This window comes from Choristoneura fumiferana, chromosome 6, assembly GCF_025370935.1.
Source record: "Choristoneura fumiferana chromosome 6, NRCan_CFum_1, whole genome shotgun sequence".
Classification (NCBI taxonomy): domain Eukaryota; kingdom Metazoa; phylum Arthropoda; class Insecta; order Lepidoptera; family Tortricidae; genus Choristoneura; species Choristoneura fumiferana.
The window spans coordinates 1,125,231-1,151,780 of record NC_133477.1 but is presented as its reverse complement, the minus strand read 5'-3'; the positions used below and the strand labels follow the sequence as shown (position 1 = coordinate 1,151,780).

General features: G+C 35.5%; 1 protein-coding gene across 1 annotated transcript; it reads right to left on the bottom strand.

Annotated features, from left to right (window-relative positions):
• On the bottom strand, nt 1-26,210 carry LOC141428793 (uncharacterized). Its single transcript, XM_074088809.1, has 5 exons — nt 26,058-26,210; nt 24,273-24,431; nt 10,888-10,964; nt 3,983-4,112; nt 1-96 (listed from the first exon to the last, which is right to left on the bottom strand). Coding segments are annotated over exons 1-5 (426 nt in total). The 5' UTR covers nt 26,059-26,210; the 3' UTR covers nt 1-37.
• Between the last annotated feature and the right edge of the window lie 340 nt (nt 26,211-26,550).

The following is a 26,550-nucleotide window of genomic DNA, read 5'->3' as shown; positions in this document are numbered from 1 at the left end:
TGCGTGACATATTCACACATTTAATGTGGGCTTATAATCATTGATTCTCCATATACCAACTCAACACCACCAGCACGAAATAAGCATGTAAGCCAGCTGTAAAAAAAAGAGTTATTAATCCAACTCATATTATGAATGCAAAAGCTTGCAGCGGCTGGACGGATTTGGCCGCTGGATCTCTGAAATACATAATACATAGGCTAGTTTTTCCTGATACTCTCACGAAATTCTTTTGGAAAGGTTACATACCCCCCAAAATCTTAATCACTAACACCCGTATTTACGAGTATAAAGAAGTCATTACTTTGTTGGTAAGTTTCTTGGTAAGTCATTAGGTACTTGATGATAAAATTCTTGGGTCAGGATGACTTTGTCCAGAGTCCCATTTCATCACCTTCTTAAATCGTCCACAGTGCCGTGTCGTCAGCCTAAAATTACTAAATCATCACTTTCCTAACTCATCCACTTTCTGATATCGTCAATATCCCATTTTGTCTGCATTCCTACTTCGACCACAGTGCCAACGCGTCCACTTTCTTTTATCGACCACAGAGTTCTACTTGGTCAGCAGTAACTCGTCCATATTTACCATACATGTCTCAATGAACGATGCAATAATATTGAGGAGTTGGCACTGTGGTCTGAATAATAATGTTGATGAGTTGATACTGTGGCCCACGTAAGAAAACGGACAAGATAGGCAAATGACGATATAGGAATGTTACCGAATCAGAATAGTAAACTAATGAGAATGAAGATGATTTAAGATGGTGACGAAATGGGACTGTGGATGAGGCTAAATCCTGAGCCGATCTCTTCAGTACAAAATCTTATTACAAGTAACACTCGTCACTAAAATGCGTTTTCACTTAGTGTTCCGAGCAGTTCTGAGCGAGCAATCGTTCGTTCTTGCGGAAGCTGAAAACACTTGAGCGTTCGATCGCTCACTCATTCACTTAATGAAAACGACATCACATGTGAGCGAGCAGAGGTTAAGTGTATTCGCTCGGCGTTGTACATGCTCGGTGGGGCTCCGATCTTTTACCTGAACATTCTGAATTAAGATAATTATTAAGCAATGATTACAAAAATGTTGCAATGAAAAACGATGCTTTTAAATACACAGCCGACATTATAAAATGTACACCACTGGATGTTAAAAAGAAGATTGAATCTTTAACGGCGTCTTTTCGGCATGAAAAATCTAAATCTCAGTTGCAGCGTTCAGTTGCACGAGCAGATCACCACCGTCCATGATCGCTGGTGAAAACGTAACTCCGGCTGCGAACTACTCGTCATTGAATGAAAACAGATGTTTTGTTTCGAGCGAGCTTCGGCAGAACAGCAAAAAGTTGCTCAGAGCATGCTCTGAGCACTAGGTGAAAACGCAGCTTAAAGCTTATTCGTGTTCTTCATAATTATTCTTGTAATACTAAAAATAACGATTATGAATTATGAATAATCATTATTTTCAGTATTATAAGAATTTAGTAGGGCTAGCTTAATTCGGTGCTTTTCCCTATAAAATAATAACTGTAAAAATATTATTTATAGTTACGCCTATATTGGGCAGGAAAGCCGAACACTGTGTAATCAACACAACACACAACACAACTCTTTTAAAGAATACATAAAGAGTGCACTCCTGAAGAAAGCTTACTATAAAATTGAGGAGTACTTATGTGATGATGCGACATGGCCAAAACTGAAAGCCGATGAAAAATTGGGATGTTGATGTGTGATGTGATGTATCGTGTTTGTGTGCGCGCGCGCGTGTGTGTGTGTGTGTGTGTGTGTGTGTGTGTGTGTTTATGTCGGTGTATTTGCATTGTATAGTGTTGTGAAGTGTGACTTGGCAGTGTCCCGGCGCATTTCGTGTCTAGTTTCTGGTTCTGTTGCCGTTGTCCGCGTTGCAGAATTTAATTTAAAAATATTTATTAGTTTGACATTTTGAGACTTTATACATCTCCATTTCTTTATTTTAATAATTATTATTAGTTTTTGACCTTGGAGGCTTTTTACACCTCTGAAGATTGTATAATTTAATTAGTTTACTTTGACATTTATAGACTATATACATCTCTGAATTATTTAGATTAGGAATTTTATTATTAACATAGGGACTTTATACATCCCCTTGCTATGTTTAAGGCTGTATATTCTTAAGCTTATGGATTTTAAACTTTTATATTTTTAGTTTAAATTCTAGTCACAGGCTCGCGACGTCGAAGTTCCCAAGACGATCCCATAGAGCTTATGGGAACGGAAGCAATACCATGCCCTCGGTACCGCTCTGCTTTCAGAGTATGACATGAGTGCGTGTGAGCTAACTTTGGGGGCGGCAGACGTGAACTTGCCTTCGAAATCCAAAAGCTTAATGGTTACTTGACCTGAAATGTATATTTCAGAACTAAATTATTGTTATTATTATTTTAAAATTTATGACGGTAGAAGCATTCTACACTTCCACTGAACAGAATCCATTTATTCGACGCCGACCGGCGCCATCATTTTTCTGAACTTCGTGATTGTTTTTAGACACGGAGTTAATGTCGACACAATTCGATCTTATTGTTTCTTTTTACACACTTTTATAGTTCGTTTCTGATTCGTCGCCAATGTTATATCTAGTTTTTAGCGTAATTAATTAATACTTCTAGGAAGATATAAAAACTCAATAGCCCTCTATCTTGCTATACAACAGAACTTTTTGTTTGATCTATAAAATAATAATACTTATGTACGAACTTGGTGGGAAAACTGTTGTGTGCCAATAACCAGTAAATAAGTCATTGATTTTATAAATAAGTAAAACATATAAACATTAAATATTTTCTTGACAAAAAATCACGTGTCCAAGGTATAACCTCGAATGTCCAAGGTACATCAGGGGTGTTGCACAGGGGGGGGGGGTGTTTTTTCGTGAGCCTATCGTTTCAAAATTAATAAACGAATCGCTCAGTTTATTATCGAATAACATAGCCTAATGATGTATATTTCGATATTTTAATATCTGATGTTTATTCCATAATTAGTTATTTTTCTATAAATCAAAAAAGGAAAAACTGTCAGAGGTACAACAGCTTCCCTATAGATAGTTTAAATTCGTTGTAGGAAATATGTATCTACCTATCGTTCAACCAGGTTCTCAGTTGCTGTTTTTAACCCCCTACGCAAAAATTGTGTTATAAGTTTGACCACTATGTCTGGCTGTCTGTGAGACCGCAGCTCCTAAACGGGTGGATCGATTAAAATGCGGTCTATTTTTATTCGAAAGCAAGGATTCTAGCGATGGTTCTTAGACATGTTTCATCGAAATCCGTTTAGCCGTTTTTGAGATATTGAACTTTGAAGTGACAAAGTCGAGGGTTTTTTCAACTTTTTGTAGATATTTAATAGATTTTAAAATCCAACACAATGTCAATTGTTATGGAAATAAATTGAATTGAATTAAATATTTGCCTTTTTTAAAGCGCGCTTTGTTTAAAAATATAATTGATACCCGTATTAGTAATACGGAACATTCAGAATAGTTATTTTTAGTTATTTGACCGTCGGAGGTAGGTACTGCGCGAACTAAACCTTTTTTTTTACAAAAAATAAGTGGACAACCCTAACGCTCCATTGGAGCGTAGGTATTTATCTCAAAAAATATGCCTAGCTTCCATACTGCTTAGTTTATTTAAATACTGTGCCTGAATTCTCAAATGGGGTAGGGTAGGCAGAGCACACGAAACGTTACCGCTTCGGAGCCACTTCTAGCAATTTTAGGTTTTAAGTGACAAAAACGGTTATTACAATAGCTATAACTCTAGCAAAATTTAACTTGTTTCATCGATATCTCTATTCCACACACTAGGTCCATAGAGTTGGGCAGCTGCAATTATTATTGTGCTGTCCTAACGCAACGTTCTTTAAACTTGCCTTTGAATAGAATTTAACGATACTTTAGTTTACTACCTTTATAATTAAAACAGCTTACCCAGCATAATAGGGCCAAGTATATGATAGTAATGTTCTGTTCTTATTACAGTATAAATCCCAACAGCGAAGCTAAAAATAAGATACAGTGCAATCGCTCCAAACCATGGTAGAACCAGCCAGCTCGTTTCCTGTTAACAAAAAATAATTATATTAAACTTACAAGGAAAACTATAACGATCAAGTTTTCTTGAGAATTATTAGTAGTTTAAGAGTAAATAGCAGCCTAAGGTATAAAATATACCTAAACTTGGAATATTCCGTACAAAATACGAAATCCTTAGAAAAATATTACTTATTTTTTTCCTAATTGCTACGGAACCCTATTTCGGGCGTGTTCGACACGCTCTTGGCCATTTTTTTAAAGGCGTTGGAACTAAAAGTACAAAAAATTATCACTATAATTGTCGTGGCTTAGCTCTTTTTTTTTAATGCGTCTATAATAAACGAAGTTAATCAGACGCTATAGCCCCGAATAATTTTGTTCAACTAATTACCCTAAACTAAGGCTACAATTTAGCGTACAATCTATATTAATAATTTCGTCAAGGGGTACGGTAGACTCGAACTAAATGCACTTCAAATTGAAGAGCGTAAAAAATTAGTCAATCCGAGTCGACAACTTGTAGGCGGAAAATTCGGATTATCGAGTATTTTCAATATAAACTTGAAAAAATTACTAAGCATATAATGGCGTTGCGAAGTAAACATGTCAAAGTCATCACATCAATGTGGCGTTAGTGTCACATCATCACGTGTCACAGGTGTCACAGGTTTGCATTTCGTTCTCAATTGTGACCTCTTAAGGGCCCCACACACGGTACGAAGTACGATTCGTCGATTTTAATCAGATCGATCGTACAGACGAATCGTACCGTACCTATATGGGGCCCTTTAGGTCTAATTTCTTTGATTATGAGACAGAGACATCATAGTTATTTGGGCAAATAAGATTTAGGAGAAATATCTACTAGAGAAATACCGATACGTAGGTTAGCTGTGAAAGTACGCTTGTGATAATATTAAGGCTGGGAATATACGTCACATTTTTCGATAAGTACGACATTCTTTACACTGGGATATTTTTTTTTTCAAACATGTTATTATGAGTTTTACCCGACATTTTACCCGAGCGAAGCCGGGTTTTCATCTAGTATAATAATAAACTTTGTCATGTGTGATCTACGAGCACATAAATTTCTAGAGACAGTGGAAGGCTACCCTAATCTGTTGGCTATTCAGTGATTTGTCACTGCTGTATTTCCCGACTCCTTGGTTTACCGTCAGTTTCAATCATAAAGTATGACCGATGAGACAGCTGACATTTACGACGTAAAACAGCTTCAATATACGGCATCTTAGATGAATGATTGGTCTCGCGCGCTCTCTCGACTAGATACCGCGCTAACTAAAAACAAAACGTTCGCGAATGCGGCAACTCAATATTGTAGTGTGCGTAAGAACGGTGTAAGACAATTTGCAAGGATGCTAGTGTGCGTGACGAATTGTATTGCCAGCTGCTCCACTGTTACCCGAATTATTGGGAAAATAAATTATTCTGTGGTCTATTAAGTTACTGGTTACAAAATGTATCTTGGGAAATACTTAGAAATTAAGAAGTAATTAAGAGTGAATGTATTAATATGTTTGTTTATAGTTTAGGCGTAGGTTTCTTCTTTAAAAAAATGGTAGGTATGATGTAGGTATATCAATGATCAGGCCTCACTTTTAATTAAAAAATATATATATTTAAGGACATTCAATATTTACAAATTATTACTGAAAATTCATGGACTGAGTCACCAACTAAGAAGTTTTGCGTACTTAACACGTTGCACCTATAGTTAAACCTAATATAATGTACAGGTTAATTAAGACTAAAATAAAAATAATTGTTTACAAAATATACATACATAGGTACATGCATAGATACATACTTACATACAAACGCTTGAAAAACATAACCCTCCTTCGGGCAGTCAGGTAAAAAGTTAACATTTCAGGAAAATGGGTAGGAATACGAAAAAAAATTTTTTTCGTTTCCCGTAATACCTAAGTAAATCAGCTGATCGGGCTTTTGACTGGGAAGACGAAAAACATTTTTAATTTTAAGACACATTCACCCCTTAATTAAATAGTGTCGGGTAACAATTTATACACCTTCAGTGTAGGTATAACATCACAAAGATAAACATTAAATAATATAGAACTTGGTTATGTATATATAATAATTACGTTAGATACTTAAATAAAATAAGTTATTAAAATTTATCATCATTTAATGATGATAACAATAAAATTCAATTTATTAAAATCTCAACCACGGGGAATTTGATTCTTGTGTACGCGGCAACACAGAATGGCGTTTAGGGTTCATGTTATTTTATTTTGTAATTTCGAAATTACACGATATTTACTGATGGTATGTGATCCCAGTGTCCTTCTTATTTCTTGTAGTATTATTTTGAAACAGTTTCACTGCGAAAACCGGCATTTTACTTCGGTTTATGACCAAAATTTAACAAAAATTCGGGACATGCACATTACGCACAGTTTGCAAGGCGACTGACTCGCCTCGGGCTCGGGTACGCCGATTTCGGCGTACTATTTGTTGCCGCATTTGACAAGTACGCCGGCGGTATCTAGTCGAGCGAGCGCGCGAGACCAATCATTCATCTAAGATACGGCATCATGTCTTATTGTGCCGTTAAATAGTGCGGAAACAATAGTAAAAAATGTAATGCAACGACAAACAATATTACTTTTCATCGGTAAGTCCATTTCTATCTTTTACCAAAATATTTACAAAAAAATTGATTAGTTGCAACGCGGGTCAAGTTAGACTTGTGTGGTACGGTAGGGTGCGGTGTATATAATACGCGGCGGTATTTATAATAATAATCCATTTATTACTATTAGTAATACTTTAGGATATCCATACTAATATTATAAATGCAAGTGTTTATTTGTATGTTTGTCCGTCTTTCACGTCGAAACGGAGACAGGATGGACGTAATTTTTGACATAGAAATAGTTTATAGGCCATAGAGTGACATAGGCTACTTTTTATCCCGGAAATGCACAGTTACCGAGGGAACAGCGCGCGATGAGCGAATTCCATGCGGGCGAAGCCACAGGCAAAAGCTAGTTATTTATAATTCTTCTTTTTGCGTATCTGTATTGGATAGGTATGACGTAATTTAATTTAAACCATGTTATATTTTTTCCTATAGATTTACAAAAGACGGTAATATGTAAAACAAACGGAAAAACGTTGTAAAAAGTGAAAATTGGTTTCCGTCAAAATATATCGTCATGTGCTCGAAACATTTTACTGAGGATTGTTTTTGAAGACAGTGAGCGGAAGTGGCGGCTAATGAAGAGTGCAGTAAGAAGAAATAAATTGACACGAGGATGATGAGGATGATGAAGGTTGACTGGTAGAGATCCCTTAAAGGAATAAGTTCACCTTTGCACATATTTCTCAATGTTTATCAATTGTGTTTGTTACTTATTTTGTACAATAAAGAGTTTACTTACATATACATATACATTTAAATTATATAAGTATTTAAAAATCAAAAATTGCAAGAATAACGTGTAATATATACAAAATTAACTCATTTTAAAAATAAATAACAAAATAAGCATCATACTAATACTAGGTACTAAAGTTAAACAAACCATTAAAAGTACTTTTTAAATTGTTTAGTTTAAGCTTAAAAAAGATTCAAAGTTGGCATTTTAAATAGAATTCTATGGAATTAAACAATCGTGTAAACAAAGCAATTATTCACGATTACTCCGTAGTTAAGTACTACATTTGAACGCCAATCCCGATCATATTCACATCTCAATGAACCCACCACTGTTTTTAACAATCATTGTATCATTAAATGATTGTGTAAATATGTTTATATTATAGAATTAATTGGAAGACAAAGATCCGTTATATATGTCAAATTGACATGATAATTTTTTCCTCACCGAAGTCTGTCTAGTCTCTGAAAATTTAGTGCTGTACCAACAAAATTAATTATTTAATTGATCCAACCTTACCTACCGATAATTATGGCTGGCTCTGCAAATTGGGGAATTTTATTGGCTCAGGTCGTAGAATTATGCATACCTATTAGTTTGTATTGTAGGTAATTGTATTGTATTGTAAAACTCGTTATTGTACATAAAACACATGAAAATAACAGAACACAAAGATAATAAGATCTACAAAGCCGAACTTATCCCTTAAAGGGATCTCTTCCAGTTAACCTTGGAACGATTGACAGGATATCAGACACAAGAGTAGACACTACGAGTACAATGAAAAGATAAAAGAACTGAAATTTTAAATTAACTCAAACAAAGAAAGATTGGTTTTTTGGAATCTTTTTGTATTTTTTATTTCAATTCCAAATTTTTACTTTTACGGTCATCCCGTAAAACCGAAATTGAAAATACAAACTGAAATATAGATGCACAGAATAGATGGAGTTATTTTTCTGTTTTTTCTGTGCATCTATATTTCAGTTTGTATTTTCAATAACTCAAACAATGCATATTATTATTTCAAACTCAAACTCACAACATTTATTGACAAGAAAAACACACTACATCACAACAAAAACACAGTAAAAACGTAAACAGGAGAAGAGAGGAAAATAAGAGACATTGTGCTGTAGTCTCAGATTAAATAAAAAGTAAAGATGGAGCTCGGTGAACAGCCGAGTGAGGCCGGTTTTATAAACATGTGTGCGTAGGCAGGTGTTGCCATAATAATTCTTAGTACCCCGATATTATAAAAAATATCGTTACCGTAAATAACGTTTTAAGCCATGCTAATAAAAAATAGAATAAAAAAAAACAAAAAATAAAATACATAGACGGTTTTTACCCAATAATAGGGTAACTACAATATTATAATGGCAACACTAGCGTTGACGTTTTGTGTTCCAAGCAAAATTATTTCGATTTTTATTGAAAATATTGGTTTTCGAGTTTACTTACGTGTGAAAAGTGATTCCATCCTGCTTTTTATTATTGGGCGAATAGTTTTTACACCCTTTCACTGCGCAATTTGGCATTATTAGTGATATTAGTCGAAATTAAAAATACGTTGTGCTCCACGGGAATGCGTTGCTCAAGTAATAAGGTTTCGGTGTAGTTTGGTCGCAAGTGTGTGCGTGCCACTGTGTAAGCACACGGATTGGTGTAGTTTGACCGGCCTCGCTTCGTTGTTCGCAGCGCCCTGTCTTTACTTTTTATTTGATCTGAGGCTGTAGTGTGATGCCAAAAGGACTCAGCTCAGCATGTGCCGTAGCCCTGTAACCATTTATTCGTACATATTAATTATTTGTATTAAGTGACACTATTTAATGAAGGTTTATATTAGTTTCTAATTGAACGATAAAATGGTATTATATTACCTACATATTACTATGTAGATTTCATATATTTTTTCTTTTTACTAATATCATAATATTTACTGTGCAGTGCAGTTCATATTAAGACCAAAAAATAATTTGTAATAATCACTTCCCTGTCTTCTCTCGTTTCCCTGTCTTATGTAAATTAAAAAAATGCCTCTTCTAAATTAATAAATATTTTGACTGACCCTTTCAATTCTAGAATACTCCATTATAAACTTGTAATATAACTTATGGTTAGAGCTTTTAAGGATACATCATGTGTTTGTTATAATCTGATAAAGGGTAAAGGCACCAGAAGTCAGCCTTTTAACGGAAATTTCAAGTTTGAACCTTTGTTATTTCTACAGGGCAGGGCAGAGAATATAATGTACTACTCAGTTTGGTTCATTATTTACTCTTGTTTTAATACAAACAATGAAATAACAAAAAAACTTCTTTGATAATTTTATACTTAATTTTAAACACAAAATAACACTTTTTCCCAGTAATCAGCCACTAAAATCTAATAATCGGCCTCCGTGTACCCAGTAATCAGCCTAGCCAATTATTAATTAAAAAGAGATCAAAATCAACAATAATCATTATGATAATCAACAAAGTAAATAGGTACCTAATTTGGTACTTCTTCAAATAAACGGAATATAATATATGTACCTAACAAGGAACGGCTGAACACTGGCGCCGCAAAAACCTAGTAGTCAGCCTTATAAAAACATATTTCGAAATACGGCCAACTACTGGGTTTTTCTCAAAATTATGTAGGGAACGTTAAATTCCATTTGTATATTTAAATTTAGCGGTTTTAATGGGGTGCTCTTGTTAAGATATGAGAAATATGTTTTTTACCCAGAAGTCAGCCCCAGCAGGCTGAGAATTGGATGTCGTATAAAAAAATAGTATCCAGTACCCAGCCCCCTAAATTTATACGTAAAGCAGAGATAATTTAGCTAAATATTAATGAAATTTAATAGATAAACTAGTGATTAACACACACAAGCAGAAAAATAGTCACTTTTAACGTAATAACATAACTTTTCTTACCTTTTTCGAAAACACTATTTGCTATTGAAAAAATGGCGGACATGGCACCAAAACTCACATCGACTGACAGCACTTGTTTAAACGAGTTTAATTGTACCCGTTGCCCGCTTACTGCACCAATCACGATATGCACTGACGAATGAGGAATCAAAGCATCTTTTAAACCACTCATGATTGGTTAATTCGAAAAATACCGCTATTTACGAGTAATTAAAGACGCAAAAGGCTGACTAGAGGATCCTGGCTGGGCACTGGTGCCTTTACCCAATATGCTGTTTAAAGTATTGTGACGCATTAGCCCGGGAAGATAGAAAATACCCCCATACGCTAGTTAAACCTGGATATAAAACATAGTTACGTGAAAAACAATCGATATATGCCAGAGAGCCATGGAAAGCTCGCTCGCTCGTTTAGGTACCGCAAGGAAAACTCAACTTACCGAGCGTACTCCCGCTATCAGCATGAAACAGGCGATATTAACTAGAAGTCCAAGAATTCCGAGGAGTATTCTCCCAACTGTAAAAGAAAAATACAGCATAATATCGAGCGCCAATTTAAGAAATCATTGTAGGTATTTACTAATTTTACTTTAAATGGGCCAGTCTTGAAAAGCACCTAAATACGTTTCTATTTTTGATTCACTTAAAACGCAAAAAAATTACGCTTAATAATAATAAACGCTTAAAATGAAAAAAACCGGCCAAAAGCGTGTCGGACACGCCCGAAAAAGGGTTCCGAAGCCATTACGAAAGAATTAAGTACTTAATATCTTTCTAAGGATTTTGTATTTTGTACGGAATATTCCAATTTTAGGTATATTTTATACCTAGGCTGCTATTTACTCTTAAACTACTAATTATTCTCAAGAAAACTTAACCGTTACAGTTTTCCTTGTAAGTTTGATATATCTACCTACTTAATACCATCCTGAGTTTTTTCAAATTTTTCCACCCACCGGTTTAAATTTTAGAGGGGGGGACGCTCGATTTTAATGAAAATGTTCACTTAAAAGTTGAATATTTTGTGAACAAATCTCTGAATCGAAAAAAAATGGTTTTAAAAAACCTACTATCTAACGAAACCCCACACTACAAAGTTGGATGAGAAAAAAAAATCACCCCCACTACATACATCTACGGGAGGTACCTACTCTAATTTTTTTTTATTGTTTTATTGTACCATTTTGTCGGCATAGTTTACATATATATTCGTGCAAAATTACAGCTTTTTAGCATTGATAGTCCTTGAGCAAAGCCGCGGACGGACAGACAGACAGACATGGCGAAACTATAAGGGTTCCATTTTTGCCATTTTGGCTACGGAACCCTAAAAAAGAAGGCGCTAGGCGGGGGGCACTATCTACCTTTTCTCGAACCGTTTTGTCGCATTTTCAAACCCTCATAACAATCATCCCAGTTTACACCAGAGTGCCCAAATTTGCAGCATAAGATGTGGTTAGGAACACACCAAGTTTCGTAGATAGCTTTGATACTTTAGATTTTATTGATACCGAAAACACGTCAATTTAGTCACTTACTCACTTATCAAAAACCTAGGGTACTTCTCAATATCCTAGAAAGCTGAAATTTGCCATGAAGTGTAGTATTTAAATAAAAAGAGTACTTTTTTTTCGGTGAATGTGCTTCGGAACTGCACGACCTTATTCCACCTGCTCCTTTCTTCCACAGGTCGACCAGAATTAGGCGGGGTCTCCACCCTTACGTTGTCAGTATTCTCAAAATCCGCACAAAGCGTTTTTGCTCTGCCTTCATCAACCGCACAGCTAAAGAGTGGAATTCCCTGCCTGCGACTGTGTTTCCTGAACACTATAATTTGGCCGCTTTCAAGTCCAGGGTGAATGAGCATTTACGAGGCAAGCGTGCTCCATCGTAGGCCTCATCCTCGTTTTCCATCAGGCGTGATTGTGGCCAAACAGAAGCCTTTATTGTAAAAAAATCAAAGAAATCTATAATTTTTACCCTCCAACTCCTTTTAATGGATAGTGTGCATTAATAATATATTGAAGACAAACAATGTCTTGAAATATCGGCTGTTCAATAGACTTATGTACGGTAGAAACAGATAGAGATAGAGAGAGAGAGAGAGAGAGAGCTTTCTTTGAAATCTAATTCTTTCTTGCTATTTATTATATTAAGGCAAATTATTATAATAATTTGTAAAGTATTCAAATCCGTTTTCTATGTTCATTTTGGTTATGTTATTTCCGGTATGTATTGTATTCTTTATTATTAATTTGTGATCCATGTTGATTTATGTGAAGCATGTAACGTGATAGGCGTTTTGGTTTGTAAGCCTGTTATTGTATTGTTTTGAATAAATAAATAAATAAATAAATTAAAAAGGAAGTAAAATCATTTATTTGCTCACCCGCGACCTTATGATAGCTAAGCTTATGCAAGATATGTGCGTTCATGCAGATCCTCCACCTCCACACTGTAAGAATACACACAAATTACACAAATCTATCTATCACCACCACCACACTGACCCGTTTCGAACTCAACCAAAGCTCATCTTCAGAGCAACACAACCGTACACCATGCTACCAGACGTTAGACACATGACATGACAGATGTTAGTCGTGACAGGTGATAGATGGGTTTGTGTGATTTGTGTGTGTTCTTACAGTGTGGAGGTGGAGGAACTGCATGAACACGCATATCTTTCATAAGCTAAGTTCTCATGATAAGATGGAAATAATACATTATAAACACAAATGTTAGGCAATTTAATAAGAAATTCACAAAAGGGTCGTAAAAATATCCCATCCCAGCCTATATACGTCCCACTGCTGGGCACGGCCTCCTCTCAGAACAAGAGGGCTTGGGCCATAGTTCCCACGCGGGCCCAGTGTGGATTGGGAACTTCGCACGCACCATTGAATCGCTTCGCAGGTTTGTGCAGGTTTCCTCACGATGTTTTCCTTCACCGCAAAGCTCGTGGTAAATTTCAAATGTAATTCCGCACATGAATTTCGAAAAACTCAGAGGTGCGAGCCGGGGCTCGAACCCACGACCCTCTGCTTGAGAGGCGATAGGTCAAACCACTAGGCCACCACGGCGTAAAAATATAATTTCATCGAAAACATTTCAAGGAACATTTAGTTCTTGTGTTATCGTTTGGTGTAATTTTTTTTCGTGACGTTTCATTACAATTTTATTACTTAATAGACAAACTCCTCAGGGAATATTATTTGGTATGAATTTTAAAAGGAAGTATTTAAACGCACATAAAAAAAACCTTTTTTATCCAAAAAAAAACCGAATTCACATCAAAATTACTGATTTGCTCAGTCAGAGACTACCAATGCTAGAAAGCTGTCATTTTGCACGGATATATATGTCAACTATGTCGACAAAATGGTACATTATTGTAAAATGTTTTTTATAAAATGGGAAAAAAATTTTTAGGGTACCTCCCATAGACGTAAAGTGGGGGTGATTTTTTCTTCTCATCCAACCCTATAGTGTGGGATATCTTTGGATAGTTCTTTTAAAATCATTAAGGAATTGCTAAAAGGATTTTTCAATTCAGTGATGTATTTGCAAAATATTCAACTTTAAAGTGCAAATTTTCATAAAAATCGAGCGTCCCCTCTAAAATCTAAACAGGTGGGTGGAAAAATTTGAAAAAATTCAGGATGGTAGTAAGTATATCAAACTTTCAAGGAAAACTATAACCGTTAAGTTTGCTTCAGAATTATTAATAAGTAGTTTATGAGTAACTAGCAGCCTAAGGTATAAAATATACCTAAAGTATGGAAGATTCCGTATAAAGTACGAAATCTTTAGAAAAATATTACTTAATTTTTTTGTAATGGCTACGGAACCCTATTTCGGGCGTGTCCGACACGCTCTTGACCGGATTTTTATTTAAATATAGCTTCTATTTTCATATAACGCACAGCAGTTTAGGTACTTAAATGAAACAGCATTTTATTTGACATATCATCTTATTATTAAGTACAACATAATATGTATTTACCTATCAATTTATTTTCAGCATTTATATACGCTTACATCAAGTAAATTACATAACCAGCACTAGTACGAGTAGAGTAGGGGCCAAATTATTTCCTAAATAAATTAGGTTCTGGCGCTGCTCGGCTCGCGCGTTGTGGTCGCAATTGTACCTAACGCTCCTTCTCGCTCCGCTCGTTGTTATACCCAATTTTTCGGTGTCAAATTGACAGTAAAAGTTATTTTGCTATAAAAATGAGTATCATCTACGCACGCTCTAGTTAATTTGCTGTAGAGTCAGTATTTTTGATGTGATTGTATTATTTTTGTATAGTTTGTGTTGATGTATATTTTCGAATTATCTGCACGACGAGCGGAGCGAGGACTCATCCTCGCTTCGCTCGTCGTTGTACCTAATTTTCCGGTGCCAAATTGACAATAATAGTTATTTGTTATGCAAGGCTGGAAAGTAACTATTTGGCACGAGTGCTTATATTGAAAGCCGAGCAAGCGAAGGAGTCCAGGATTAAACCAAGAGCGAAGCGAGTGGTTCAAAAAAAGAATCCTAAGCGTAGTCGAGGGTTTCAAACGCACGAGATGCTAAACAACTTTACAGCCGAGCGGAACACACAATTTTTCACCTCACGACAGCGAGAAAAATAAGTACATAGATGGAAGAAAATAAATTGAACACTTATAAATCAGTTTCAGGTTATGCTAGCTAGCTTATGCCAGTGGTTTTTTTCTAAATCGCAGAAGCCTCATCCCATGGTAATATCTCAAAATACATCCACGTTCTTGTCTCCATAAAAAGAGTAAAATTTCGAAGTCCAAGTAAAAGTTCAGCTGTCTAGATCCAGGGTTTGGGTTAGACGTTGATAAGTACCTAAGTTAACTAGTACTTTTTACATTTAATTATGCAAGTAGCTAAACCTACTTAGAGTTAAATAATTATTATTATTACCTACTAGAATTTGTAAGATTGACAGTGTGAACTTTTTTATTCCCTCCGGTAGCGTTCTGAATTTGACCACAATTATCTATCTACTTTGTCGTTATTTTTTTTGTGAATAAAGACGAAAAAACTTATGCAATAAAACAAAGTGTAAATAAATGTTATGTATTTTTTTTGGTATTAATAAATAACCACAATAATAACATGAATGAAAACACTAACGCATTTATATTAATGAAATAATTTATGACAAATCACGTTTCAGAACGTGTCATTGTGCTTTTTTTTCGAGTGCGTTTCCGAATCTCTACATATTTTCTTCTAGTTTGTTCTGTAATTTTTTTGTAATTATAGACGCATTTGGAATAATTTCAGAAAACTAAAATAAGCTTTATTACTACTAAATAAATGTTTAGTAATAAGAATAAACTAACAGATTAAATAACAGATTTAAATATTACTTCAACAATGACGAACTTTCTTCGTGAACACGTCAAATTCAACGCTTACTTCCACAACCTCGTATCTACCCGAATTGGGAACCAAAAAAAATAACCTATAGTTTTTATTTTATTTTTGGAAAGAATAGGATATTTATATAAGATACCATTTTCATTGATTTTGAATTTGGATGAGTATTTAATTTTTAATATTTGTTTTACGAAACACGCTGGATGACGTCACAGTGAGACAGCCACGTTCCATTGCCTATAAAAAATCAGGTCGTACATAACATAATCTGTGGCATTACAATGTGACAATAATACAAGCACGGCTTAGGGTCTTAAATGAACCATGACAAATAGTTTTATTTATTTCTCTTCTTTTAGCTTCGATTATTCCTATGATTGTTTAATGGTGTGATAGTAAAAGATATTTTTTTATTAAAATCTGATGTTTAAATTCTTTTGTATTTACTTGTAACGTAGTAATTTAATAATTTAATTTGTAAAAATACATTTGAAATACTCGTATACATTTCGGACTTTACGATAAATGAGAACTATTTAAAGCCGGGTGCGCATCATGTGATTAAAGTTCTATCTTTGTCACTCTTTCCTATTATAAACAGGACAGCAACATTTCAAACTGTCATTTTGCTTTAGAGTGTAGACCTGCTTTATAACTGCCTTTGTGACGGGACACTGCAGGGGTCAAATGAGGGTCATTACTTAAATTTAGTTTATCACATTTTTGGAATCTGATCTCTGAAAACGCTTCACAAAGCCCGAAAAAAGCCATTCTCCAAATGGTTTTCGATTTATTATATTACTAGCTTTTGCCCGCGACTTCGTCCGCGTGGAATAGTAACTTTGGGAAGTATTTAATGTATTTAGGATACCTATTCTGCCAATAATAGCACATAGAAACTTCTACGGTTTACTGAAAATAACCATTTCAATACATTGCTATGAATATCAATTTTTTCTTTGTTCTTCCATCCATCCATGTTCTTTAGTAAAAACATAATTATTTTGCGGGTAGCCACATTTTAGCAAAACGACGTGTATTCTACCCTGCCAACACAAAAGGACTCATTCTTCATAGTGAACTCTTGACACCTTACGTCCTTTATTGTAAGTTAGGAGGGTAGGATTATAATTAAGACGGCATTTTAGCTACACATAGTTCCGATAAATATACTCATAGTAAATATGTTTGGAATTCCGTAAGAACTTTCATCCCCATATTTTCAAGTAAATAGGTTGTAATTTGAAAAGCGAAAAAAAAAAGTTTTTTAGGGTTCCGTTCCTCAAAAGGAAAAAATTGAACCCTTATAGGATCACTTTGCTGTCCGTCTGTCCGCTTGTCTGTCCCTTTATCTCGTAAACGCGCGGGGTATAGGTATCTAGTTGAAATTAAATCCTAAACTCAGGTCAATAGTCCCGATAGCTGTGAAAAAATCAAACTTCTAAGTCAATGCAATCAAAAGCTACAGTCACTGATGTATTAAACTGGCTACAGTCATTAAAAAGGTGTTTTCATACAAATCGCCTTAACAGAAAAAGTTATAGCGCACTGCCGGCTGTCCTAGAAACTTGGAATTTTGCATAAAGGTGGCTCTTATAGCACAATAAATAAGAAAAATCTGAAAATCATAATTTTTTCATGATGACCTCACATTGCGTACATTTTTCTTATGAGCTTAATAGGCTCTGCTAACACTGCATCATCCCCTCTGCTAACATCCCCCCCGCAGGTAAAGTTTTCAAATGAGTCATTTTTTATAAACGTTTTTTTTGTCATTCATCATCATCGATCATCATCACCACAATAACCATCATCATCACCAATCATCATAATCAGCAGCACTATCATCACCATCCGTCTCCGCTCCGCTCAGCAGCGTCCGCTACGTTCTGCTCCACTGCCTCCGCTCCGCTACCTCCTCCCCACAGCCTCCGCTCCTCCAGCCTCCGCTCCGCCAGCCTCAGCTCCGCTCTACTTGACTGCCTCCGCTGCAGCCTGCATTGTCTCAGCTCCATCCGTTGCCTCCGCTCCACTCCGTTGCCACGCTGCCTCCGCTCCGACGCCTCCGCTCCGTTGTCTCCACTCCGATCCACTGCCTTCGCTCTAATTCACTGCCTCCGCTGTAGCCCGAATTGTCTCCGCTCCATCCGTTAATTGCCTCCGCTCCACTCCGTTGCCACCCTGCCTCCGCCCCGATCCGATCCGAACAAATATCTATGTATCTCTTATCACGTGCCCAAATGCCAAGTTTCATAAAGAACCACCGATTTATCTTCGACAATGACGATCTTCCATATAAACTTTCATCCCCTCACAGGTCGAATTTTCAAAAAAGCTCAACCAAATACCGACTTATTTCTTATTAAATGCCTAAATGCCAAGTTTCATGGTTTTATCTTCGACAGCGACGAACTTCCACCATATAAACTTTCATCCCCTATTTCACCCCCTTAAAGCCTCTTTTTCGCGATAAAAGATAGCTTGTGTTCTTTCCCAAGGTCACAGCAAGGTCTATTCTATCTCTGTACCAAATTTCATCAAAATCGGTTCAGCGGTTTAAGCGTGAAAGCGTAACAGACAGACGGACAGACAGACAGACAGAGTTACTTTCGCATTTATAATATTAGTATGGAAGTATGGATAGTATGGATTAAATGCCTAAATGCCAAGTTTCATGGTTTTATCTTCGACAGCGACGAACTTCCATCATATAAACTTTCATCCCCTATTTCAACCCCTTAAAGCCTCTTTTTCGCAATAAAAGATAGCCTATGTTCTTTCCCAAGGTCTATTCTATCTCTGTACCAAATTTCATCAAAATCGGTTCAGCGGTTTAGGCGTGAAAGCGTAACAGACAGACAGACAGACAGAGTTACTTTCGCATTTATAATATTAAGTATGGAGTATGGATAGTATGGAAGTATGGATATGGATAGTATGGATAGTATGGATAGTATGGATAGTATGGATAGTATGGATGTTGTCAAAAATTGTGACATCCCACTAACGTACTTAACATAAAAATGATTCTAAAGCAATTTTGTGGCCAGATACGAGGTTGTGATATGTATTTTCAAGGGGGGGTTCACGATAACGTCCGAATTTCAAAAACTCTTTCCAGCCAAGAGGATAAAAAGCGACTTTCTACGCAGATTTCGAAGAATAAAGAAAGCTTTTTCAATCTGATGATCTACGCACGATCTAATTAATTTGCTGTGCAGTCAGTATTTTTTTGCTGTGTGGTCAGTATTTTTGATGTGATTGTAGTATTTTTCTATATTGTAGACGGATGTATATTTTCGAATTATCTGCAGCACTAGTTTTCCTAAACATTTAGTTTATTTGTATTGAAATAATTTAATTGATGTACAAAGGTATATAAATGATGAGAATAAATTGATAGGCAATTATTTATTTGATGTGCAATTAATAATATCCCAATTTTAAATGTCAGAATTGCTAAAGAACGATGTTCATTACATCATAAATACCCGAACAAGCTCAAGGAATCTTTGGTTCGTCCAATGCACAAAAAGATCACCCTTAGAGACTTTTCTAATTACAGACCAATATCCATTGTATCAAGTATAGACAAAGTAATTAAAAAATGCGTAGTTAATCAAGTTAGTTTTTTTTTTCTGCAAAAAAACAATATACTTTATGACAATGAACACAGTTATCAAATAACCTAACCAAGAAAAAGTTGGAAAACCCCTGACTTTGCCACTTCAAAGTTCAATATCTAGAAAACGGCTGAACCGATTTTGATAAAACATGTCTAAGAACCATTGCTAGAAAACGTGCTTTCAATTTAAAACAAACCACATTCAAATCGGTCCACCCGTTTAAGAGCTACGGTGCCACATAGAGAGAGACAGACACACCCACAGACACACATAGCGGTCAAACTTATAACACCCCTCTTTTTGCGTCGGGGGTTAAAAAATAAAAGTACTAATACACTATTAAGTAAATTCACAGATGAGATAAATACATATTTAGACAATATAAAATTTGTTGTAGCAATAAAATTTAAATAGAAATAGAATAGAAATAGAAAATATTTATTGCGCATTTCGAAAATTACACTAAAAACAAAACAAAACAAAAAAAAATTATGATTCCAAAAAAGCCGTTTATCTTTACTTGCTCTAATTTCATTTGCCCGAATTTCACTTGCCATACCAACGTTTGCCATAAAATATATAGAACCGTGCTGTTTTCAGGATTTTTTTTAAATGTCATCATATAGAATGCAGTAGGTTTAGTTAGGATAGTTTAATATCAACTCTGAAGAAATTACTATTTCAGAAATCAATTACTTTAAAGCAAATGAAATTCTAGAAAACGATACATTTGGGCATATGAAATTCGGGCAAACGATAGAAACCCAAAAAAGTTTTTGATACCCCAGAAACCGACACCCTTTTGTATAGAAACGACGTATGTGGTGTGGGGCAGCCGCTAAATCCTTGGTTCCGCGAGTATCTCGCATCACGTTCCTACCGTGTGAAGCTAGTAAATCACACAAATCCATCTATCACCACCACCACACTACACTGACGCGTTTCGAACTCAACCAGAGCTCATCTTCAGAGTGACACAACCGTACACCATGCTGCCAGTTGTTCGACTAACGAACCACAACCACCGTTTTAATTTGTCACTGTAACTCCCCAAGTACCCACATATGTTTTATGAAACAAAACAAAAACTACCCACAATTTTTTTTTAAACCGTCCTTTAAAACTACCTTGATTTTTATTTATTTACTGTCAAGGCATGTTTTATTGGGGTACGTATTATAATGTATAAATTTAAAATACATATCGGTTGAAATACATACAGTTGAAATATCGAAAATAGAAAAATATAATCGTTTAAATAAATATTAATCAAAATTCATAAAGCACGTTTTTCATACTGGTCGAAATACATAAAATTAAAATGACTAAGTTCACAATGTATATGTTCAGAATATATACAATCAGAATATATAATAGTTGAAAGAAATAACAATTAAAATTCCTATAGTACGTTTTTCATAATGGTCAAAATACATACTATATAATGCCTAGGTTCATCTTCATCTCCCGTCTACTTAGGTTGTATTTACATGTAAAATTCTGAAAAATTAAGGACTGTAAGACAAGTCGACGGAGCTCCGCTTCGCGGAGCTCCTATTCAGGGTAGTTAAGGCGCTTCGCGCCTGGACAAAACTCTAACCTAACCTAACCTATAAGATACCGACTGATCGTAATCGGTATTGTCTAACAAGACCTTGCATTTTAAACTAAAGTCTGATCAATAATTGAATAGTAACTTTAGGTGCGACGACGAGCGTAGCGAGGAGGAGCGTGTTAGGTTCAACCATGACCAAAACAAGCACGAGCCGAGCGAGCGAAGCGAGCGTGCCGCGGCAGCGGCCGGCTAGTGCCAGAATTGTAATATATGCATTTTTCATTGTGAAAATTCAGTGTCTAGTATGTATTTCAACCATTATAGAAAACATACTGTATAGATTTTGAACGTATACATTATGAAAATATGCATTTTGTGCCATATGACTAAGAACCATTATGCGTTGTAACCATTATATATTTTGACCACTATGCATTTCAAGCTTATGCGTTTAGAACTTATGTCAAATAACTTTATGTATTTTGATGCATTATATTTTATAATTTTCGGTATTTCAACTGTATGTATTTCAACCGATATGTATTTTAAATTTATACATTATAATACGTACCCGTTTTATTAACTACCATTGCTGAAATTAGATCCAAGCTGTAGCAAGGGAGATGAAACTAAATTCACCTGCTCATTAATAATAGACCCCATACTGTTGTATCTATTTATCTCCATGCATTCTAAAACATCGAGACGAAACCCCTTGCCACAATAATGTAACACTTCATACGAATCTGAGTCCGACAAAGAATGATTTAGTTGTAACTAATGTTTGGCAGAATTCGACTTATCAGGATGCTCATTCCTATATGCCGAAACATGCTCTTTAAATATAGCATTAAAACTGCGACCTGTCTGACCAACATATACTTTACTGCAGTCATTACAAGTGAGCTTGTATACACCCGATCTAGTTATTTATAGATTTTTTTTTGATTTTTTTTATTGTACCATTTAATTGGCATAGTTTACATATATATCCGTGCAAAATTACAGCTTACTAGCATTGATAGTCCCTGAGCAAAGCCGCGGACGGACAAACAGAAATGGCGAAACTATAGGGGTTCCGTTTTTGCCATTTTGGCTCCGAAACCCTAAAAAATAACTAAAAATGAAACCGACTACAAAACATATAAAAATATTTTTCTAGCACTAGGTACCTACTACCTCGAAGTCGGTGCCTCAGCACGATCCAGCAGGAATGGAACAATAGTCAAAGTCAATCTCAATCTTCAATTCAATTCGTCTTTATTCAATTTAGGCTATAACAAGCAATTATGAATGTCAAAAAAAATCTACCACCGGTTCGGAAAAACCTCTGTTGAGAAGAATCCGGCAAGAAACTCAACAAGGTATATTTTTTTTAAACAGATTTACAATATTATTAAATGATATGTATACATCACAAGTATTTAGCACAACTTTATTTTTAACACAGTAGGTTCGCTATTTGAAGGAATCGCTAATGCGGATCGGAATTATTTCCCAAATGTCCCTGTTCATGATATAATCATTAATTTTATAATACGCCTTTGATATTAATATCTTCTTGCCAATAGATTTGAATTTTGTATCCGTTTTATTTATAATATTTTTTGTAATTTTATTATAAAAACGTATGCAATTTCCCAGAAACGACTTTTTGGTTTTAGCCAGTCTGTAAGATGGAACTTTAAGCTTCCCTGTGTTTCTAGTAGCCTTTGGCTTATCGACGTTAGTGGGAAAATCACATATGTTCTTCCTAACATACATGATTATTTCAAAAACATAAAGCAACGGCAGGGTTAGGATACCTGTTTCCTTAAAAAAAGATCTTAAAGATTCACGCGTCTTCAAATTATAAATTGCTATAATTGCTCTCTTTTGTAAGATAAAAATTGACTCAATGTCTGCAGCAGATCCCCATAAAATAAGGCCGTACAAAATAATGCTATTAAAGTAAGCAAAATACACCAACCGTGCCGTCACCACATCGGTTAGCTGCCGTATTTTCCAAACTGCAAAAGCAGCAGAGCTCAATCTACCCGCGATTGCTGTGACGTGAGGTCCCCTCCCCACTGTAGTTTAGAATCGAGCGTAATTCCTAAAAATAATGTTGATTTTACAAATTCAATAGTTTGACCATTTAACTTTATAAGTATTAGAAACTGAATTCGAGTTAGATGAATTTATCAACGAGAATTTAAAACATTTAGTTTTCTTAAGATTTAGTAACAAATTATTGGCAGCAAACCATGCGCATATCACGGACAGGGTTTCATTGGGCTCAATGAAGTCGGTATCTTTTCTACTAACCTTGAACAGTAAAGACGTGTCGTCAGCAAACATAACTATACCCGACTTTTGGCTTACCATATAAGTAAGGTCATTTACATAAATAAGATACAGGAATTAGGCAAGAATGGATCCTTGAGGCACTCCCATTTCGACTACAGATCCCTCCGATACCGTTCCGTTAATCGCTACCTTTTGCTTTCTTTGTGTGAGGTAAGATTTAATGAGTTCTAAAGCGAGGCCACGAATGCCATAAAAATTTAACTTACAAATTAAAGTATCATGATCCACACAATCAAAAGCTTTCGAAAGGTCGTCTACCTCACCTACATACTATGGGTTTCAATCCATCCTGCTGCGGTCGTGCTGAGACACCGACTTCGAGCTTCCATGAAGCCCAAACGCGGCTTAGTTACGTTGTTTTATAACAGAGTTCCGTTGCCTACCTTCCGGGTTCAGCATCAAATCAGTTCGTAAGAATCATTAACTTAAAGCTCCTTCTTAGTTGCTTATCTAGGTATATGAATAATGATCGTTTATAGACGAGCGAGCATTACTTAGCTTTGACGAGTTCCATTGGTCCTCTACGGTCTTCTTCATCAGGTCCAGTTTACCAAATGATACTTTCTGAATATAAATGCTTATCTTAATGCTAAAAATGCCAAAATCGCCACAGGTGTGCATATAAAATTTGAGAGTTGCTCTCGATTTCCTTAGGATCCCATCATCAGATCTTGATTTGGTGACAATGGGACCACCACAGAAGAGTACCCTTTTGAATAAAAAAATAATTTTGAAAATCGGTCTAAAATTGACTGAGTAATCGGCGCACATACAAAAAAAAAAACATTGGAACATAGAACCTCCTCCTTTTTTGAAGTTTTATTCATAATTAAATTTTAATTTATATTCTTCTTGTTGCACACTAAATAAACGTCGAGTCAAACTTACTGTCCCAAAATGAATATAATCCATGGAGCCAAGGAGCAAGCTGGGCAGGTACTCTAACAGCGGGTTCCATTAAACCAAACCCCCCGTTCAATATATCAAAGAATGCTATTATTATGCATCCAATGCGTAGCTCAACGGAGAAGCAGCATTTTTCAAGCACTAAAAAAACACATGTTAGTTAGTATAGAAATGTAGAATCACCAGAATAAATATAATGATTAGGATCAGCCGTACCAAAACATCTAATTTTCGGCAAATTCGTGTTAGGGCAGACGAAGGACAGTTCACAATATAAGTGTTGTAATCCTGCTTTCGAAAGACTTTCTTTCTGTCACTCTTATTTGTTAGAAGTTAGCATTTTAACTTCTACTTAAAAGTTTAAGCTTACATTAAGGTTTTTGAAGATAAAAAAATGAATATTTGATACTGGGATAGGTGGAACAGAAGGGGGGACAGGGGGCGGAGCCTCCCTAAAGGGGCCGCGGGGCAGAGTCCCCCCGCAATATTACGTTTTACGCGAGGTCCAGGATTTAGTGGTATATCCATATCACCATTCCTGCATGATATCTCTGCCAATGCAAATTATATATACATAGATTTAAGAAAAGAAGTGGTGGGAGAGGTGAGAGGTACAGTCAAGTGTAAAAATATAAACTTATTCAAAATTTTAAAAATAAGTATTACAGACTCTTATTCCGACGCAATAGGGCCGTAGTAATATATATTTGAGTGGTTCGAATAGATACTTATTTTTAAATTTGACTGTACACCGCCCATCCTTGGTTGTGGCGAGGCAGACTCCTCGCCTTCCGCACCTCACCGCTAAGACGCGAAACGAAGGGTTTCTGATGTCTTGACAAACAGAAGCCGATAAGTACATCAATGAGCGACAAATAAGAATATAAAACTATAGTGATATAGCCGTACTAAATATATGAAACCGCTATCGTTCTGTGGCGTACAAAAGAGTCACGTCAGATTATTCGCTTTAGTGCCTTTTTACCCGACTGCCGAAGGAGGGTTATGTTTTTCGAGCGTATGTATGTATATATGTAAGTATGTATGTATGAATGTATGTAAGTAAGTATGTATGTATGTATGCATGTATGTGGGTATGTATGTCCATTTCTTTGGTCCTCGCTGCAGCCTAAACGGCTGAAGGGATTGTAACATATGAGGTATCATTGGATTCTTCATAACTGTCGGTGACATAGGGTATATCATATTTCAATATGGCGTCTGCGAAAAAAAATATGGTGAAGGATAATAAAAAAAAATCTTTTGTATTGTAACAATATGGGAATCAAATGAAAGCTAATAATTAGCCCATTCTAAATATATATGAGTATATACTTTTAATCTACTATTTTCACAGAAATATCAAAAAAGTATAAAATAAAAAACATTAAATTAAAAAAAAACCGACTGCCTTAAAAACTAAAAGAAAGAAAATAATTCTAGTGCTCTAGAACTCTATCAAGAAGCTCATTTAAGGTTCAACAGTCGGGATCCATTCAAATCGTAACCAGCTCAAAAAATCTTCGTAAAGGGCCCCGACTGTTGAACCTTAAATGAGCTTCTTGATAGAGTTCTAGACCACTAGACTTATTTTCTTCCTTTTAGTTTTTATTATAGAACTACTGTGATCTTTTCGCACTAGATCCTTTAGAGTGAAGAAAGAAGGGTCTCAGAAAGTGAAAAAGACGTCGCATTAGTTCCATCAAAGGAACTAGAGTGAAAAATCTGTCGCGTCAGACGACAAGGAATCCTGATGTAAGTACATACTTGTTGGGGCGGTGACTTTTTACTACAAACATAAAAAACGGCTATTCCTCAGAACCGCTTCTTCAGTTTGCTTCACCTCGTTTGTTATGCTTATGTAATTTCAAACAAGATTTTTTACCGCATCAAGTTTTTTGACGTAAGGGCCTGGTGATGATTTTTGTTTTTTTACTAAAATAGTGACATATCTTTTTTTTGGTTGTTGTTATGGCATATTTGCTGCGAGGCACTTTGCCAATGTCACGTCAGATTGCGTGATTTGACTACCTCATTTGTGGAGGGATTAAAAAAATAACCCAGAGAAGGGACACTGTGGCAACTAGTTTACAATTTTAACAATTATTTACATTTAATTTATACACATACTAGAGTTTACCCGCGGCTTCGCACGCGTAGATACATTCGATCTGGTAGTTACAATTGAAATTCCGGGATTTTACAAAATTCCCCTGGAAATCTCAAAACTTATATCGTAATCTTCATTGAGGTGTTGTAT

Coding starts and splice junctions, on each gene's coding strand:
- LOC141428793 (XM_074088809.1), bottom strand. Junction 4,113..10,887: donor TGATAGCGGGAGTACGCTCG/GTAAGTTGAGTT, acceptor TTTTGTTAACAG/GAAACGAGCTGGCTGGTTCT. Junction 97..3,982: donor ACTTGGCCCTATTATGCTGG/GTAAGCTGTTTT, acceptor TTTTTTTTACAG/CTGGCTTACATGCTTATTTC.